Genomic DNA, 20,396 nt, shown 5'->3' with positions numbered 1-20,396 from the left:
CAAGAAGCAAATTAAATGAAATTAACGAAAATTAAAGCGAATTAATTAAAAAATCATTAATGCAAAAGATGCATTGATTCATGCAAATATATTTCCTTCACTTTCCCAGAGTCTGGCCCTCTTTTGCCCTCTAGTGGTTTAAAGTAAAATGACAAAGCTTGACCTTGGCGAAGAAGTTTTCTTTTTTCTTCAAATATTTATTCTGCATCTCATTTGCTTATATTTAAGAAAAAAAAGTCAGAAGGAGAGGGGAAGGTTGTTGTGGGTAATTTACAGAGGTTACTTGTAAAAGGATGACAGCAGCTGTTGCATAAGAACACTTGAAAGATTCCTTGCTGGCAAACACACACATCTCTCTCTGAAGAATTATGACTTTCCATGTCACAAGCACTAATAAATTAGCAATATCACTGAGTGTAGCAAGAACTGAGGTACGTATGATTTAGAATCTGTATGTGAAAACTCCAAATAATGATGGAACAGAAGATCAGCACACAACAGTGTTTATTGACCAAAGAAAGCAGTCCAGAACTTTACATGACAAACTTGACATTAGGACTTAAAGGAAACTGAACAACAAAAAACAAAACCTAGTGCAGTGTCTCATTCATAAAGTAAGGCACTAAGCTTACCAACAACATTTTTTTCTTTTAGATTAGCGGTTTTTTTACATTAGCCATTCAATACAGTATATAACCGTAATTTTTAATGAAAAAAAGTAAATAATAATAAATAAATCTTGAACCATTTGATAAGTGCCAAACATGAGACTTGAATAATAAACAGAAAGTCAAAAGAAAGTCATCAGGATATCCAATAAAATATCAAAACATATTTGCTCTGACTTTATGCTATTTCATCCCAAACGGAGTAATGATGACATGTTAGAGCTCCGAGAAACGTGACTTTTAACTAGCAGACCAGCGGGAATATATGGAAACTTAATTCTACGAATGAATAAAAAATAAAGGTAATTGCGATTCTCTCAATTTCACAATTCAGACTTTTTTTCTTACAATTCTGAATTTAGGCCTAGTATATCGCACAATTCAGACTTTTTTTCCCCTATGGACTAGCAGTTCTGAGAAGGCTGTAAAGTCTTATTTTGAGATTAAACTCGCAATTATGAGATATAAATTTGCTGTCGCAATAACCGCAATATTGTAATATCGTGCTATTGACAAGCCAACTGCAGATTGGTGGGAAGTAACCGCAACAATCGCGATGTTCACTTTTTTCATGATGCTATGCCCTTCTTGTTTTACACTTAATGCACGTGTATTGAATGTTCAATATGTTAATAATCATAAGAGTGAAAAAAGTAATATTTTTACACCAACTGGCTCTTTTTACGTCATGTGTCCCATTGTGAATTGTAACGTTACATGGTTCCGTAGATTTTCACTAAACAGACAGAAAAAGAAAGAGAGAACATCTGAGCATGCACGATTACCTGCGTCTGTCCTTCTTCAGGTCAAGTTATATATATATTTGTGAGAAAAAACAACAGTTTACCCTCAGTTGTCAGAAGATGAAAGCGGTATCTTTGTCATAGCATCCTTTCAGCGTTTAACGGGATTTCCCACGACTGTGTCAGCGCTGTTCAGTACACTGAATCAATGGCATTGTTCTCTATGAAGTAAAACACCAGTTTCAGCATTACCCAGGTAATGCATTGATCGTCCATTGAGCATTGTAAAGTGGCACTCAATGTTAAATTAATTTCAACACCTTATTTCATTCATGAACGGTGCGTTTTTAAATGTAGGCAATTAGTTGACTCACTCGAAAAGACAGTCCCTTGCCGGCACCTCCTGGTGTAATAATGTAACTGCACTGACTGGCAGCCTGTGTAAAACCAGCACAGAGACAAGTCCCTGTACTCATACTGCTGCAATGTCAATAACACTGTCCTCTTGTCCAGTCAGAAATTTCTTCACCGCGACAGCCCTAATCTGAGTAGAAAAATATTGATTTGATTGCGAGATAAAAATATACAATTCTGAGAAGAAATGTCTGAATTGTTAGATATAAACTTGCAACCATGAGAAAAAGCGTTATAAGGAAAAGTTTTAATTCCGAAAAAGTCAAAATTGTGAGATAAAAAGTCACAATTACTGATTTTTTAAATTTATATTATTGATTTTTTTTATTCTGTATTGGAAATAAGCTTCCATAGGAATATGTTAAAACTAAAATAGTGAAACTAAAGTGCGTATCAGGTGTTGCTTCTATCGCAGGTGTCCTGTTCACAGTGTAACATTGTTTTAAAGTTTAAGGCTGTTTCGACAAGTATATCATGTAAATCCAGCACAAGTGTTCATTTGTATAAGATTAAACCATGTTTAATAGTTGACCCGTGCTGAAAGCCTTTTTTAAGAGAAACCAAAGGATTCTTTTCAGTCTCTCAGGCCTGGTACAAAGGCACAACTCGTTTGATGTTCTGTCTGCAGATGGGACAGATGGGCTGCGGCAAGGCCTGATAGCAGCGGAAACAGCAGCACACGTGTCCGCAGTCCAGCAGCACGCAGCCTCGTGGGTTACTCAGGCATATCACGCACGCATTCTCCGATACGTCCATGCCGTTTTCCTCCTCTCCTCGCTCTCCTGCACCCATCATTTCAAACGCCCTCCTCATGTTCTCCTGCTCCCATCGCAGCTTCAATTGGCGGTAGTACCTGCGGGACGCCCACATCAGCACGGCCACACCTGCCAATGCGCAAATGCACGCCAGCACCCTCCACACCTCTGCCTGCCCTTCCTGCTCCAGCCGCAGGGTTTCAAAGTCATCTGTGCTCAGGAAGTACTCTGAGCCGTCGGTGGGTGGGCGGATTTTTGGGAGGCGGTCCGTGTCCAGGATGAGCTCGCCCACTGCGGTCAAAGAGGCACCCACTTTCAGCATCTCCTCTGTTTCCAGTTGACCTTTGGGCTTCTCTCCACTCAGGTACTGACCGATCAGGTCCGTGAAGCCATAACTGGCCTGGTGGAACTTCTCATGGACGATCTCCATTTTGGGACCCGTGGCCTCCAGGGGACAGAGCACACGCACAAACGCCTTGTTCACACCCAGCAGGTTAAAGGGCACAGCATTCACACGCTGGTGAAGCACACGCTCGCTGTCTGTCCTGAAAGATGTGAAAGAGAATCGTGTGTTTTAGAAATGCCATGTTAGACTGACATATATACAATCCCGTTTGGAGTGTTACTGTATATATTTTTAATGTTTAAAAAAAAAAGTGAATTATGCTCACCAAGGCTCCATTTATTTGATCCAAAATACAGTAAAACAGAAATATTGTGAAATATTATTACAATCTAAAATAACTGCTTTCTATGTTAATGTATTTTAAAGTGTAATTTATTCCTGTGATGCAAAGCTAAATTTTCAGCATTCATTGCTCCAGTCTTCAGTGTCACATGATCCTTTAGAAATCATTCTAATATGCAGATTTAATGATCAAGAAACATTTTTTATTAATGTTGACAACAGTTGTGCTGATTAATATTTTTGTACAAACAGTGACACTTTTTTCAGGATTCTTTGACGAATAGAAAGTTCAAAAGAGCAGCATTTATTTGAAATAGAAATGTTTTGTAACATTATAAATGTCTTTACTGTCACTTTTGATTAGTTTAATGCATGCTTGCTGAATAAAAGTATTAATTTCTTTCTAAAAAAGATAAAAATCTTACTGTCACCAAACGTTTGAATGGTAATGTATATTAATATTAGCGAAGACCAGGACTAACCAAGTGCGTGCTAAACTGTTCCACACAAGTTTGTGTTCTCGGAGTACCAGTTTCTGGATGACACCAACACTGCCTTCCTGAAACTGACTCCTTAACGGTTCCCCAATGGACTGCACTGTACCTACAGAGAGAGAAAGTGGGAACAAGTCAGTGGAAAGTGAAGGAGAGATTGAGTTATATTCTAAAGATCAGCTGAGACACTGTACAATGGAAAGTGAATGTTACCCTCGATGACCACATACTGCAGACATTTCCCTGGCGTGGCATTCAAAAGATCTGCTAACTTTTCATCCAGTGGCAAAACTGGAGCTTCCTAACATCAAAAACAAATTGGTTTCTTTTCAGAAAATTCTCCTACTCTTTCACTGCTACAAGTGTAGCAGACACTTTAAATCCAGAACTAATTCCAGGCACTAATTCCATATATCCAAGTTATATTTATATACAGGTACATGCATATATACTGTCTAAATGGTAATTTTTGCAATGTTACTCACATTAAGCTTGTCCACAGTTTTGCATTTCTTCCTGTAGATGTAATAAAACAGACCAGAGAGAGCCACACTTGAACCCAAACACACCATCTCCAGTGTCCGGATGGGGAAATCCTCCATCTTCCACCTCACCCTCTTCCTCTTCTCTAGACTACTGAACACAGAATGAAATCATAATGAACAGGTGCAAGATTCAAGATGAATCAAGAGAACCTATGGTGATTTGATTCAGCATTGATTTTCATTCATTTTTACTCCTGTCGTTCATTTAGCAGATGCTTTTAATTACATTAACACAGGTTAGTTTCTTTTAGTTTCTTTAAATAGTTCAGAAAACGTCCAATTTAAATAACTGATGTCATATAGGGGTTCAGCTGACATTAAAGTTTGTGCCATTAACAACTAGATGGGTCATATAGACAAACTTAGATGTTGGCTTGAGAGCCTGGTTTGAAAAAGTTTTAAAAGCTTGAAGGTTATAGTTTAAAGGTGATCCAGGTCAGAAAGAATCTCAGACCAACAGACAAGAAGATTATCTAGCTGATTACAGATAGATAGAAGCAAAAATGAAAGACAGAGAGAGATGACAAAGCCTTGCAAGTCTTTGTTTACACTGGAATTGAACATTTCGATCATTTAAATCTATGGCATTTTGGGGTGTTTTGATTGTCGATTTAAGGGAAACCGACATAATAACACTACCAACACCACCGCAATGAAATATACATAACAATAACCATAGTTCACCAAACAAGGCAAATCATCTGTGGGCTGTCAAAATAATATGTGACCCATAAATGACCTTTAAAGACTTTAGCCTAATACTTTGACCACGGTTACACATGTATGCTCATAAATAAATATTAAAGTTCTGTCTGAAACAACAGAAATGAATAGAGCGTGAATAAGAAGCAGAAATAACCTTTTACACTCACGATCCTCCTGAAAACGGCGATGTTGTTTAGGTCACGTGGCACGTCAATGCGCGAGGACCTCTTATAGGTAGCTATGAATTTTGCCTGACTATGAATTTGGGGCCGTTGCATAAGACAGTTAACTTGTCTGACCAGCTAGCAGTTAGCCCAAGAGTAATCAGTCGTTTTTTGGATTCAACTTAAACTAATCTACATTTTTATGTAACCAAAAAAAAAAAAGAAAAAAAGACCAGTCTTAAAGAAAAAAAATAGACTAACTTGTAAGACTTTTATGCAACTGGCCCTTTGTGACACAAAACGTTATGCAGCCAAACACAGTTTAACGTAAACTAAAAATATATATATATTTGTTTAGCAGTTTAATTTAAAAATCGCCTAAAAATGCCGCTAAAACCTTTTAAACAAACAGAATTTATAAATAAATTGAAATAAATATATAAGTAAAGAAACAAACAAATATATAAATAAATACTTACTAACAACATACTGTATATATTCACAATTGGGATGGTTTTTTTTCAATGCCATTTTTGCCCTGCGATCGAATCCATTTTTTCCACTCTACGGACTTTTAATTTGGAACTCGGCGTTTCCGAATACACTTCACCAAGGCGGCCAACATGGCAGGAGGAAAAAAGAAATCCTCGACTCTACCATCAAGAATTCAGAAAACACTTTCCTCCGTATGGCAGGACAAACACATGGTGTTGTTCAAAGCAGAGTACACGTTCTTGGTCACGGCCGTCCTTTGGTTCCTGGAAATTGGGATTAACATATGGGTGATCCAAAGAGTTGAATGTAAGTGCAGTAGAAATCAATCACTGACATGATCCTTGGATAATTAAAAGTAATAGTTAACAATTCATAAATGGAACAGCAGACTTAAGAAACTCCATACTGCTTGATGTTCAAATAGGATAGCAGTGCATGCTGTTAATTCATTCATTCATTCATTTCATATAGACTCAAATGTCCAACTCAACTCTGCCTTCCAAAATTGTAGTCTGGTTAAGTTGTGTATTTGATCCGTAGGGACTCCTTAAAAGGAACACGCGCACACACTCAATGCTCATGTTACTGTCAGTCACGCGCACCATATAACCAAAATGACAACGAGACACTGAATAGCAGTATGCAGAGAGATGCCAGTTATAAGTGCCATCGTGATTCCTCTGTCTAATGATGTAGTTGTTGTGTTTGTAGATACAGAGATCGACTGGAAGGCGTATATGGATGAGGTGGAGGGAGTTATTAACGGCACATATGACTACACACAGCTGAAGGGCGACACGGGGCCGCTGGTGTAAGTGTCAACATAGAAAATGTGTGTTGTGTATTCCAGCTTTTAGATGGAATACCTCTTCCTGTATACCTGTATAGAATGGCATATTAAATGAAAATCTGGCCACTAATCATTTACTGGATTATATATACTGTATGTGTGTTTCAGGTATCCAGCTGGTTTTGTGTATATATTCACTGGGTTGTATTATCTTACTGATCATGGACAGAATATTCGTTTGGGTCAGTATGTGTTCGCTGTGTTCTATCTCATCACTCTTCTGCTTGTGTTCCGCATTTACCATTGCACCAAAAAGGTAATGATCCCATATAATGCAAATCCATTATACATACTGTACATTCTGTTCAGTCAGTTTTTTTTTTTTACACCCAAGAATAGCCAGGATCTTTTTACAAACCACTGTTCAAAAGTTTGGGGTCTGTAAGAAAGGAGAGGAACATTGGATGCATTGACTGGTTTAAAAAAAATAATATATATATATATATATATATACACACACACTCACTGGCCACTTTATTAGGTACTAAATTAATTTATTTATATGAACTTTCTATTCATCAAAGAATCGCGAAAAATGTATCACCGTTATATATTACGGTCATATATTAAGCAGCACAACTGTTTTCAACATAAAAAAAATCACATGTAATAAAATGATTTCTGAAGGATCATGTGACACTGAATACTGGAGTAATAAATTCAGCTTTGTGTTGCAGAAATAAATTACATTACATAGATTCAAATAAAAATATATTATTTAAATAGTAAAAATAGTTAATAATATTTCTGTTTTTACTGTATTTTTGATCTGCTTTTGCTTGGTGAGCATAAGAGACTTCTTTCAAAAATCTTACCAACCCCAAACTTTTGAATGCTGGTGTATAAGTTATGTAATACAGTGTACAGTATTTCTACGACATGTATTATTAATTCTATGACCTGTATATCCAACTTCAGCTAAACAACATTTCTGGTTTTATTATGTTTTTGACATTTTTCATGATTCTGAAAGTGTCTTATTAATAGTGCTTGTCTGTTTATTCTTCTCTAGGTTCCTCCATATGTGTTCTTCTTCATCTGCTGTGCTTCGTATCGAATTCACTCCATTTTCGTCTTGCGTCTCTTTAATGATCCGGTGGCCATGATGCTGTTATTCGGAGCCATCAATCTCTTCCTGGATGGCCGCTGGACTCTAGGATGTGCTCTCTACAGGCAAGTAGAAACAACATCTTCATTCTACATGGAGTGATAGATGAATGGTAAGAGAAACTGAGTATTTGAATTAAACAATTTACTATCAGCCATATAACTTTTTTTGACAATATTTTGATGCCTGATTTCTTCCTCGCTTTATAACATAAGAATAATTATCGTTTGATAAATGAATGGTCATTTCAGCAGTGTGTGTGTGCATTTAAAGTATATATTTGTCTGTGCTGTGGACAGTTTAGCTGTGTCTGTGAAGATGAATGTTCTGCTCTTCGCTCCTGGTCTCCTTTTCCTTCTGCTGTGTGAGTTCGGTCTATGGAAAACTTTACCTAAACTCACTCTCTGTGCTGTCATTCAGGTTAGACGCACATAATTAGACTCATTCACATATTTATTAAGTGATTCAACTGTCTTTTTGATGTTTTACACCAGCTTTTCATGTTTTTCTCTCTTTCAGCTGGTATTGGGACTGCCGTTCCTCTTGGTGAACCCTGTTGGGTATGTTAGCCGGGCCTTTGACCTGGGCAGGCAGTTTCTTTTTAAGTGGACGGTGAACTGGCGTTTTCTTCCTGAGGATGTGTTCTTGAGTCGATACTTCCACCAGGCTCTGCTTCTGGCTCACATTACCACGTTACTTCTGTTTGTGCTGAAGAGATGGAAGAGGTACAAAAATCAAATCCTACAATTAAACTTAGTTGGATTAGTGGCAGTATTTTACATGGTTGAATCAAAAACTATTTAAAGGGCTTTTAATAGAACTTGCAGCTTCATTTGTTGAACAAAATATTATTATTACAAGTCCTAAGACTTCTTGGTAAACTAAATACCCTACAGGTCTTTTTGTTCTACTGACATTTAAAAAATAGTGTTTATTACAGGTCTGGGAACAGTATTTGGTCTATTCTAACAGATCCGTCTGAGAGAAAAGAGACTGTACACAAGCTCAATGCTGATCATATCCTTTTTATGGTTGTTTAAATCAAATGTATGATGGATTGGATTCAGATCATTTTAAATAAACCAGGCATTCCTGAACTTTGCACTATTAGTCCTAGGTGATATGATGAGAATGGTTCCTTAACCCAGATCATACAGACAGTTCTGGTTCTTTTCACTTCAAATTTCATTGGCATGTGCTTCAGTAGATCTCTGCATTATCAGTTTTATGTCTGGTACTTTCATACGCTGCCATACCTGTTGTGGAGTGGAGGAGTCAAGAAACTTGCCCATCTGCTCAGGTAAAACACAGACACATGGATTAACTGTTTTTTTTTCTCCTCATAAATTGTGTGTGTGTTTGTACATTTGAGTTAGTTTCGTTTGTTGTGCAAAGTGACCGTATCACAACAACCAGAGCATATTTGTTGATTAATAATAGCTATATGGAGCAGAATTTGGAAAAATGAGATTTCACTGTGGGCACAGATTCCATGTGATGTGGTAGAAACATTAGTTAATGCATTAGGCAGTGCTCAATAATAAGGACTGCCTGATGGCCTTGGGCAAGCGCGAAAGAGGCTTAGGACAGTTGACGGAAATGTGCATCATCATTGAAGTTAATTGAATCATTTAAACATTCAAGTGATTTTAAACCTTTTGTTTGCAAGAAGAATTAGATTAAGGCTTAATTAAAAATGTTTTAAAGTATATTTTTTTTGTGCCGGGACCGATGAAAATTGTGGCATGGCAAGTAAAAAAATATGAACCACTGGCTCAACTGAGCCAGTAGAAAAATTCTTAGAATGAAGTCCTGATTAGGAATCATGAATTAAATTTTTTTTTTTTTTTTACACCATTTATTAATCTAGGTTAATTTTTATTTATAAACACACTAATTGTTTCACCGCCGGAGCAAATGTAGACAAGAATGACTCCTAAGCAGCTGAGATGTTCTGTTGTTGGATGTAATAATGAACATAGCAGTAGTCATTTACTCCCAACATCCGAGCCGCTGAAGACGCAGTGGACTACGTTTGTTTCTGAAGGAAATGCGCATAATGCACATAAATGCATTTATGTTCGAGCGAATCATTCGTGATCCAGCTTCACCTGCGGAAGTGAGTATAAGGTTTTTTAATTAATCTTTGAAAATCGCCTTTCCTAATAAAGTGCTAATTAGCAAGTTTCACGATGATTGCGGCTAAAGTAAACAGTCCCTCAGAGAGCGGTTTGGAAAAGAGGGGCGGGGTCAGCAGAGCTTATTAACATTTAAAGGAAAATGCTACAAAACGGCTTGCTCTGAAAAGAGCTGTTTTTGACAGGGTAAAAAAAAAGGTGTTTCACTCACTACCATTGAGAAATTTTAACCAAATTATGTTACAGACTTTTCATTAAGACCCTAAAGAATCATATCAACTTGTGGAAAATGGGCATCGGATGACCCCTTTAATTGTTAATTCATCTTTGTTCATTACATTAAATGAATGTTAATTTATACAACTTAGAATGTAAAAATGCACTAGTATATGTAGAAATGAACACTTCTTATACAGTAGTTTTCATTGTTAGTTCATGATATCTAATGCATTAACTAGTTAACACAATCGTAGTTGATTAGTACAAATTTGTTATATGTCAAACCCCCCCGTCCCAAATCATCCGTGTATCATTCGCTCTCTTTTAGGGTGTTGATTCTGGGTCTGATAGAACTGTCCTGGAACACGTATCCGTCCACCAACTACAGCTCTCTATCACTGCACGTCTGCCATCTCATCATCTTGCTCTGTTTGTGGCTCAACCCGACTCCAGCTCTTCCGTCTCAGAAGTCAGAGAACAAGGCTAAGCGCCACTGAGCCCTGGCCTGCCCAGGGCACTCGCTGTGTGGGATGATCCCTGTCCTCCAGCCCCTGTCTGCAAGCTCCTGTACCAGAGGGACACGTATGTAAGGACACTCTGCAGGACACCGGCCCTCCAGGACCGAGTTTGGGCACCCCTGTTCTTATTAATCTTATGATCTGCTTGCTGTTGGATTTTTTTTCTTTTCTTTTTGCAAGACATGGATTTGCTTAATCCAAAGTGTAGCCGATAATCATAATACAACTGTTGTTCATGATTTTATTCCATTTCCAAGGCTTTTGACAGCCTCACAGCTACGAATGTCTGGGCAAAACCAGGTTGAAGGTACAGTGAACGATTAAAGCCCTTACTGTTTGAAACAACAGTATCTTAAAACCTGAGGAAGCATCATTTGGAATCATTCAGAGCATTTTATTGTATAGATTTGTAAGTGATTGAAAATAAAAAGTCATAATTTCATAACAATTATAGTTACCATAGTTATGATTCTTCTTATGATTGAATATGAAAAATGTAGCCCCAAGTTTTGCAGATTGTTTTTGTGGTGTTACTTGAAAACTTGCTTTTAAGCAAACTCCAAAAATCCAAAATCTCTCAAGGAGGCCAAAAGCAAGCAGTCACTGCCAAACACACAGAATTCAATTGCTGTCAAAAAACAAAACACAAAGGATCATACAAAAATACCAATGTTATTCAGACTGTTTATATGGTTAACAGCACTTAAACTGAGTAATACTGACAGAATCAGTCACTGCAAAAAAAAGGTGGTTTGAAATAAAGTGCAGTTTAGTCTAAAACTTGACTAAAGCAAGAAATAGATTAATCAAATTCAAGCAGCTGTTGTACACTACCGTTCAAAAGATCAGTAAGATTCTTAAAATGTTTTTAAAAGAAGTCATTTATGCTCACCAAGGCTGCATTTATTTGATCTTAAATACATTATTGTGAAATATTATTATAATTTAAAATAAATGTTTTCTATTTTAATATATTTAAAATAATTTATTCCTTTGATTACAAAGCTGAATTTTCAGCATCATTACTCCAGTCTTCAGCGTCACATGATCCTTCAGAAATCATTCTAAAATGCTCATTCTAATTGAATGTGTCCTTGCTGAATAATAATAATTAAAAAAAAAAAACTCTTACTGACCCCAAACCTTTGAACGGTAGCTTAAGTTAAGGCAAGAATGTGTAATTTTGGCCTGCTATATATGTTGGTGATTGTTTTCATGAAGCATCCAATGCTAGTCATTTTGCTATTGCTAAGATAAAGTGTTGTCAGATCTGCAGTGAACTAACTGCATTATACTTAGACTGAGGCCCAAAGATTAAGGCAAAGCTTGTACAGTATTATGGTCTGGGCATGAGAAAAACTTGAACACAACTCAGAATCCTTTATCTCCAGTCCTTTTTAAAGGACATCTTAGATGAATTCTATTCTGCTATAAAGTTGAATTGTGAGTGTAGCCAACAGGGTCAATTAAAGACCAAAAATCCTGTTGGCAGTTTCTCACATGTTATTGGGGTTGTAGCAGAGCACGTTCAGTTTGATGTTTTCATCCCAGTGACGCAACAGCAGGAAAAGCTGCCTGGCCGCTGCCCTCAACCCTGCCAGGTCAACCCCCTCTGGCAGCGACTGACACTTCAGCCAGAAATCTGCCTTGGCAGCCACTAGTTCCCACTCCACAAAAAACCCAGCGCAACGGTGCTCCAACCAGGCTAGAGCCACCGCCGTGGCCCAGCTTGAGCTCTCTACATTCATCTGTGCCAGTTCCTCTCCATGAGGTTCTGCAGGATCCAGCGGAGGACCTTCACACGTGTCAGTCTCAGAGCCCCGCCCACTGTCAGACTGCGGGACTGCACCTACCAATTTCTGAGAGCCTACCTCCACGGTGTCGGACCATGAGTCTTGCATATGTCTCGCTGATGTGGCAGGTGGTGAGGTACAACGGAAAGGGGGGCTCAGACTGCTGCGGTGGCTCAGGTATGGGGATGCTCTTTTCAGGCGGTCCAGAGGGATCTGGATGCACTCGGAGTACGATTCAGACAGAAGAAACGCACCTGATGCCAACTGTAGGCGGACCTGTGGGGACACGAAAACTGAAGTAGGTAACACTGACTTTACGCTGTGATTAATTTTGTAAATCAGTATGTAATTACACCAACCAATGGCAAGTAGTTAGGCGTGTCTGTCTCTAGGTGTCTGTCAGTCTCTGCAGAAAGACAGTGAGGTTTGAGAGGAGCTTGTTTTCCATTATTGCCCTTTAGTCTGCCCAGATTGAACCTGGAGAACACAGAAATTCAGTGTGATCGTACAATAAAGTATAAATCATTACAAAGTGTGATACTTCTGCAGGTCAATGCTGACTTGGACCCGAAGAAACTCTCCACAGAGCGCTGAGAGCGAGAAGACGCCGCTGATGGACTGATGCTTCCTCCTGTGCCTGAAAGACACAACTTCATTATTACACCCATAATTCACCACTCATTTAATAAGGTATAAACAATCCTAAAGGTGCGGTCACACTTACTATTGTTACTATTGATATAAATGCAAAAACATTCCCCATGAAGATTTTGCTGGTGTTTAAGTTGGTCATGCAAATTTGCACTGGCCAACAGAAAGCTGCTTGGTTTAAAAGTGACTCCATGCTTCATGCAATGCTACACTATTGACTCGACCTTTCTGTTTGAGAAATTTCACCGAAATGTGACCGCAGCTTAATGCATTCTTTCTGTCTCCCAATACTTACTGCTGTCCCAGGATGTCATGCTACAAGGGGATGCAGGTGTGTCATCTCTGTCTGGGTCCAAGAAAACAGAACAGAAATTCAGAGTTGCGCTGAACAGAATGCATTGTTTTACAGCCTCATAGTTTTCATGGATGTCCTTGAATCAGTATTTTAAGAGGGTTTCCTTTTCAGGTATCCGTATTTGAGTTGCTTGTTGGAAGTGCTTGTTGAGCCTCAGACTGTTTATGGACTGTTTACTGCATATTGCGGAAAAAAAATGTCAAGAGTTGGCTGAAATTGTGAGCTCCAATCTGATTGGCTGATCTGGCCAGTAAGGATGCAAGGGGTTTTATCAGTGTGATGGGCAACACAGTCATGTTTACAGGGCTACAGGGCTGCTACAAAGAGCACTTTTGAGCTAAAAGCTGGAGATTCATGACATTAAACCTTTGAAAGGTATTCAAGAGCTTTGTTTGAGGCAAATAAATTATATAATCTTGTAAACACTGGTTTATTTTGAGCTGTATTTATCCTAATTTAGGCCCAATTTGTGATTACAGATAGACCTTCGTTCACAAGTCTCTTATGCTCACCAAGACTGCATTTATTTGATCAAAAATACAGTAAAAAAGTCATATTATGAAATATTAATATTAAAAATAACTTTTCTATATTAATATAGAAATATATTTTTAAGCGTAATTTAGTCCTGTCATGGCAAAGTATTTTCAGCATCATTACTCCAGTCTTCAGTGTCACATGATCCTTCAGAAATCATTCTAATATTCTGAAATATTTATTATCATCAAAGTTGAAAACAGTCATGCTGATTCATATTTTTGTGGAAACCGTGCTACATTTTTAAAAGATTCTTTGATGAATAGAAAGTTCAAAAGAATGGCATTTATTTGAAATAGAAATGTTTTGTAACATTATAAATGTCTACACTGTCACTTTTGGTCAATTTAATTCATCCTTGCTGAACAAAAGTATTAATTTGTTTCAAAAAAATATATATTTATGACCTCAAACTTCTGAATGGTAGTGTATGTTACTTAAAATGTACTATATGTGGGTGTGCATGTATAACTTTTAAGGTACCTGTCGAGGTGTGTGTATCTTCTGTTTCTTCACTGGCTCTGCAGGAGGGACGGCGTCCGAATCCCACCGAGCACAACTTCTGTCTTCTGCTGCCAGAGTGAGAACTGTGTCCTGTCCTAAACCGCACACCTAACACACACACACACAGGAGAATTCCATTCCCCCCATGTAGTTTAGCGTGTTTTGTCTCACTTTTTGTGAGATTGTGTGGATTGTCTGTGCTACAGTATATGTGTGTACCTGTGTGTCGTATGCGAGTACTCTGAGGTTGATTTCTGGCATTGGTGTCTGTGGTGGTGAAGCTTGTATACATGCAGACGATTCCACAACTTTTGCTGGTCTGGATCGCTTTCATTCTGTACCGCTTGGATGGACCTACACACCCAAACAACAGGAGAAAAAAAAACATGGATGGAGCAGCCTGTTTATAACTTGAATTCAAATTCAAATATTTTGTTTTTAACTGTTATTCCTATCAGACCTCTTTCAACTTCAATATCTGTTTCTTTCTCCGCCATGTTTTCAAAGTCTCTGATGACAGATCGTGCGGTCAGCTGGTGGATAATCTTATCCCAGGACCCAGTGCTGGTTTGCAGAGTTGCTGAGTTCTCCGTGTCCCACAGAATAGACAGATCCACACGGACCTCCCAGGATACGGCCCTTCCTCCCAGCATGCCATGGATGACTGATCGACACTGGTCCCCTGAAGCCTGGAACTCGCCTGGGGGAGCGGCTGAAAATAGGCATTCTGGATCGGTGAAGGTGTCCCAGTCTAGTGGGGAAGCGGGGAACAGGAGGCCATCTGGATAGAGAGTGGTAGGTAAAAAGAAAAGGATGATTTAATATTTGGACCGAGTTTAATATGCATCTGTGTGTATGTATGTTGATGCATAAACTATAAGATTGTTTTCCCTCACTGGAGTCTGTCAGACTGGGGCGGGATACACCTCCCCGTGAAGTGCTGTGGGTGTCTGTGTCACTCTCCTCCAGTCGGCTCCCTACGGCCTGCTCAAATGAGACCTTCTCTAGCGCCCTCCTCAGCCGGTGCATGTCCAGGTCACCCTGTGGAGATGAGAAACTTCGGCCAGCCAGAGCAGAGCGAGCTAGTGCCTTCTGCCTGTGACGAGATTCATCTAAGAGCTTGCCAGCCTACAGAAACAAACATAGACTACCAGTTAGGATTATAGCTTTGATTTTTTTTCTTCTATTTTATGGCAAGACTGTTCTGTCAGTTTAACTTTTACTTATTTAAAGGAATTGTTCACTCAAAAATGGAAATTTGCAGGAGATTTACTCATCCTTAGGACATCCAAGATGCAGATGAGTTTGTTTCTTTATCGGAAGAGATTTGGAGAAATTTAGCAACTTGGAGAAAGCAATATTATGGATAGAGGACTCATATTTTAGCCACAAGCATTGGTTTGAAGTTAAAAACATCTTAATGATGGATTTGTTTATTACAAACACACAGCTTTTTACTTCAGATATGTTAATTGATGGACTGAAGTTGTGTGGATTACTTGTGGATTATTGTGATGTTTTATCAGTTGTTTGGGCTCTCATTCTGACGGCACCCATTCACTGCAGAGGATCCATTGATGAGCAAGTGATGTAATGCTAAATTTATCTAAATCTGTTCTAATGAAGAAACAAATTCATATACATCTTGGATGGCCTGAGGGTGAATACATTTTCTGCAAATTTTCATTTTTGGGTGAAATATTCCTTTAAATTGGTAACACTTTATAAAAAGGTCTTATTTGTTAACTTTAGTTAATTCATGACATGAACTAGCAATGAGCAATATTTTTTTTTTTTACAGCATTTATTTATTTTTTATAGCATTATTTATCTTTGTTAATGCTTGTTAATACAAACAATACAATTGTTCATTGTTAATGTTAACAAATTCTTAAATATATCACTATATGTTGAACTTAACATTTACTAAGATTAATTATGTAGAAGTATTGTTCATTGTTAGTTCAAGTTAACTAATGTTAACAAATGATACCTTATTATAAAGTGTTAACTTTAAATTGTAAATATTAGCATCCTAATTTATTGATTTCATTGAATTTCCTGTTTAGTAAAAGTAGTTTGCAAAATTTGGAACCTTTACAAAATATTATACTTTATGATATTAAATATTATAATATGAAACTTTTCCACTATTGCAAGTCATTTAGGATAAAAGCATCTGCTAAATGCATAAATGTCAAAAATGTGGACCCACCTGATAGAATTTATGTACCTTATCAGCTTTTAAAAGTTTTTTATTCTTTTTTTTGGAAGTAATGTTCCAAGAGAACCGGTCTACATGTTTTTTTCTCAAAAAAACTTTGCAATGTGCATTTCAGGAATACTTGGTCAGTACTCGTGAATTTTCAAGTTAACAGCAACAGTAATTTGAAAAATGTTTAAATATTAAATCATAAATAGTCAGAATACTTTTTGTCCAGTATACATTGCAAAAATGCACAATACCAATTTGCAGTTGTTACTTGAAGGAGCTGCTTTTAATGCGTGACTCATTCTGCTTTAAATAGGCTTTTTCCATTTTATTTGTAAAGTAATTTTCCTTTGCAGGCTATTTTAGATTACTGGTACTATACATGTTAAATGATGTTAAACTTTCTTTATGTGTAGGGAATTCTTAAATATAAATGCCATCGGCTGCTGTCACCTTCCCTGATGCAGAATCGGTGTCTCCTGTAGAGGTGGCGTTCTGAGCCCACGGAGATTCCCAGCGCGAGAGGCCTCTACCTTGTGTGGGCTCCATTCTCTCCAAGCCATGTGGTAGAGAACCCATGCCCAGCACAGAGCTCTCCGCTTGGGGAGAATCAGATGAGAAGGCCTTTTCACTGCTCAGAGAACAGCGTGTCAACACGTACTGATCCTGAACATATGAATCCTGTTGAATACGCAGGCGCACATCGCTGGTGCTGTAGTCAGTGTCGCCACCTGCAGATCACGTAAGGTATGTTTGAAATGGCTACTACAATTAAAGGGGTCATATGATGCGATTTCAAGTTTTCCTTTCTCTTTGGAGTGTTACAAGCTCTTGGTGCATAAAGAAGATCTGTAAAGTTGCAAAGACTAAAGTCTCAAATCCAAAGAGTGGGTCAGCTGGCCAATCAGAGCAGACTGTGCTTGTCAAAGGAGGGGGCTTTGTTGAAAATGACATGTTTGAGAGAGGCGGGGCATAGAGGACCTACAATAATGTACAGCATTAAAGCATGTCAACATATTCTGTTACACCAAATACACAAAATAATGATCTTTAAAATAGCATCATATGACCCCTTTAAGAACTTTTGAACGGGGTCATTTTTATAAATTCAGATATTATTTTATCTTGTGGAATATATATAAACATCTGTTATGTGAAATAGCTTATTCAAGACAGTACTCATCAACGTTGTTCAAATATCTTCTTTTATGTTCCACAGATAAGAAGAAATGCATACAGGTTTCTTTTTTAGGTGGACTATCCCTTAAAGTATGCAAAATGTATGCTGATCACAAATTTTTTATGCATAGAATACACCTACTACTACTTTTACAACCTGAGCACATTAAGTAGTATCCCACAATGCAATGTACTGAAAACTTAAATAGATTGTATAGTCTTACCAGGGCTGACGGCATTATCGGTGGCATGTGCACAGGAGAACTCAAACGAGATTTCTCGTGAAATTTCCCGCAACGCTTCCTCAAAGTCTCCCTCCACCCCGCACTCTCTTAAAGCATCTCTCTCTCGCTCATCCGGGGGAACCAGAGGCTGAAGGAGCTCAGAAGTGGAGGGAGAGAGCTTGAAAACGGACCCCGCTGAACCATGTGGATGGCTTCTGTATGGACGAGGCTTCACCTGCTTTTGAGCAAGTGTACAGACACAAACTAAGACTTTATACAACTGTATGCATCTCATTTATTTTAACAATTCTTCATTTAGCATATATTGAACAAGAGAAACTAGTCTCTCACCTCACTTTTCTGGGCTCTGATTCCAGACATGTCATATAGAGTGCAGTAGCCAATCAGGCAGTTGCCAGGGTAGAGCGGAGGAATTTCATTGGGTGAGAGAAGGGCCTCCACATTGTCTGGCACATACCAGTCAATCCGTACATCCGTCAACACAGGTTCCAGAGCTTTCTTTAGACATTTAATCAACTGTAGAGAATAAACGAAACATTGATTACTGATAGCAGATTTCCACAGACAAATATCAAGGTACTACCATGTTTTTTGGACATGGTCCCGCAGTATATGTACCATGGTAGTTCCATGTTATTTTCAGAAGTATCTTGGCGTTAAATATAAATACCACAGTACAAGAATTTCAGTTCCATGGTATATTTCAAAGTACCATAGTTTTACCATGTAATGCCATTTTGATGCCTATCATTCACAAAATTTTGCACATCTTGCAAGTTAGTTTAGTAAATATTTTAGCTAGTTTTATATTGGTGTCAGACCAATAAGATTTTCCCCCCCAAAATAAAAGCTCTACAATTTAACAATTGAAACAAAAGAAATGAAGACATAATAATTTATCATAAATATTAGTATTGTAATTTTACTGTTGTTAATAAAAATAAAAGTATTATTATTATTATTATTAATACCACTACTGCTAAATAAATTTTTGCTATACAATAGTACTATAAAATAGTATTTATATATATATATATATATAATACAATAAAAATATTATTTACAATAATAATAATAATTATTATTATTATTATTATTAAATATTACTTGCTTGTTATTTTACAGTACAATTTCAATATTAATATATTTATTTGATTACATTTTTAAAATTAATATTTTTATTATTTTCATTTATTATTTTTTAGTCATGTAGAGAGAGGAAAAACTTTTTCCTTCTTTTCTGTCCTTAGCTAACAACATGCCTGATACTTGCTTAACAATAACAAACAAATATTTTTTTAATCTTTTAATTCAGCTTTGTGTTTTAAACCGAGTTGATAATAGCGGTTCTGTCTCTGTCCCTTTAGAGGGCGTTATGAACTCTCGCACCTTTGGCTGAAGCCTTTCTTCCTCCCTGAGAAACTCTGTACTGCCTCCCGTAACCTTGGCAACGCCCTGCAGTAGCCTCCGGCAGGCCTGAGGACCAAGTCCCAGACCGAAACATCTGGAACAACACCAAGAATATGTCAAAACACAGGTACTTCGATGCAAATGCACTGGGTCTTTGTATATAGTACATTTGTATGATATAAAGACAGTGGATTATATAGGCGTAAGTATGGTTTCATGTCTGTAAGAACATTTCAAGAAACATTTCTCATGACTCAAGACATGTATGCGATGGATTGCCAATGTTCCAATGTGAGAGAAAAGAGAATATGTTTAGTATTCCCCTGACAATAATCTGGACCATTTCACTAATTAAATGTCTGAAGAGAAACAGAAGCCAGGTGACACACACACACACACACACACACACACACAAAAACTTACATGGATACAAAATTGAATACACAGCTGAGTTAAAGAAAAAAACATTTAGGCCTTACAGGCCAGAGTTAACCAATTATCTCTCGTTTTATTATATGTTCGGGCAAGAAATTGACCCCACATTTTCATATACATATCATGACTTCCTGAAACTCTAAATATCACACATTCATAACTGGCAATATTCATCCAATAGTGAAAGACATATTCTAGGTTAAATATAACTATCTCAAATAACAGCATTTGGAGACAATAATAAATCTCTGTTTTCATTTGTGAAAAATCAAATATGGTAAAGTTTAAGTTGTATTTAACCCAGAATGTTCCTATAATTTAAATCAGTGCTTTTTTCTGTAAAGTGACTTTTGTGAGTTGTACCTTTAAAACATTTTTTTTTTTTTCATATTTCTCATTATTTTCAACGGCGGTCATTTTTGACCATGAAGAATCCAATTGTTACTTTTTAATGACCATTTGGCCTTTTCCAATTATGTCCATCATTTTTGTGTATTCATATAGCCAGTGCCACAAAAGTCACCAAGTTTTGTACCATTTTCAATAAAGTTACAATAAAATTTAAAAAAAA

At 37.4% G+C, this 20,396-nt stretch overlaps 2 protein-coding genes and 1 long non-coding RNA gene across 4 annotated transcripts; 1 reads left to right on the top strand and 2 right to left on the bottom strand.

Moving 5' to 3' along the window:
• Positions 1-2,371: 2,371 nt before the first annotated feature.
• Positions 2,372-5,251, bottom strand: LOC107730452 (mitochondrial ubiquitin ligase activator of nfkb 1-A). 2 transcript variants are annotated; one of them, XM_016541298.1, is made up of 5 exons: positions 5,167-5,251; positions 4,248-4,398; positions 3,976-4,063; positions 3,751-3,871; positions 2,372-3,125 (listed from the first exon to the last, which is right to left on the bottom strand). In XM_016541298.1, exons 2-5 carry the CDS (start codon positions 4,362-4,364, stop codon positions 2,408-2,410), a joined length of 1,044 nt encoding a protein of 347 aa, XP_016396784.1. In that variant the 5' UTR covers positions 4,365-4,398; positions 5,167-5,251; the 3' UTR covers positions 2,372-2,407. The 2 variants fall into 2 exon arrangements, with proteins under 2 accessions (XP_016396784.1, XP_016396785.1); XM_016541299.1 differs by having other exon boundaries at positions 4,248-4,395; positions 5,167-5,250.
• A 467-nt stretch (positions 5,252-5,718) lies between these two features.
• On the top strand, positions 5,719-10,911 carry LOC107730451 (dol-P-Man:Man(5)GlcNAc(2)-PP-Dol alpha-1,3-mannosyltransferase-like). The gene is made up of 9 exons (XM_016541297.1): positions 5,719-5,977; positions 6,383-6,482; positions 6,630-6,777; positions 7,534-7,694; positions 7,929-8,049; positions 8,149-8,354; positions 8,570-8,646; positions 8,785-8,929; positions 10,315-10,911. The coding sequence occupies exons 1-9, from the start codon at positions 5,800-5,802 to the stop codon at positions 10,481-10,483; spliced, it is 1,305 nt and encodes a 434-aa protein (XP_016396783.1). The 5' UTR covers positions 5,719-5,799; the 3' UTR covers positions 10,484-10,911.
• A 2,338-nt stretch (positions 10,912-13,249) lies between these two features.
• Positions 13,250-14,622, bottom strand: LOC107730438 (uncharacterized). The gene is made up of 3 exons (XR_001638678.1): positions 14,564-14,622; positions 14,324-14,452; positions 13,250-13,294 (listed from the first exon to the last, which is right to left on the bottom strand). It is a non-coding gene; the product is annotated as an uncharacterized LOC107730438 (long non-coding RNA).
• Positions 14,623-20,396: the final 5,774 nt, after the last annotated feature.

The sequence above is a fragment of the Sinocyclocheilus rhinocerous genome, unplaced genomic scaffold, assembly GCF_001515625.1.
Source record: "Sinocyclocheilus rhinocerous isolate Xijiao unplaced genomic scaffold, SAMN03320098_v1.1 scaffold1780, whole genome shotgun sequence".
Lineage (NCBI taxonomy): Eukaryota > Metazoa > Chordata > Actinopteri > Cypriniformes > Cyprinidae > Sinocyclocheilus > Sinocyclocheilus rhinocerous.
This window is presented reverse-complemented; position numbering and strand designations above follow the sequence as displayed.

Coding starts and splice junctions, on each gene's coding strand:
- LOC107730451 (XM_016541297.1), top strand. CDS start 5,800: ATGGCAGGAGGAAAAAAGAAATCCTCGACTCTACCATCAAGAATTCAG. Junction 8,050..8,148: donor CTCTCTGTGCTGTCATTCAG/GTTAGACGCACA, acceptor TCTCTCTTTCAG/CTGGTATTGGGACTGCCGTT. Junction 8,355..8,569: donor GTGCTGAAGAGATGGAAGAG/GTACAAAAATCA, acceptor TGTTTATTACAG/GTCTGGGAACAGTATTTGGT.
- LOC107730452 (XM_016541298.1), bottom strand. CDS start 4,364: ATGGAGGATTTCCCCATCCGGACACTGGAGATGGTGTGTTTGGGTTCA. Junction 4,064..4,247: donor AAACTGTGGACAAGCTTAAT/GTGAGTAACATT, acceptor TTTTGATGTTAG/GAAGCTCCAGTTTTGCCACT. Junction 3,126..3,750: donor AACAGTTTAGCACGCACTTG/GTTAGTCCTGGT, acceptor CACATCTTTCAG/GACAGACAGCGAGCGTGTGC.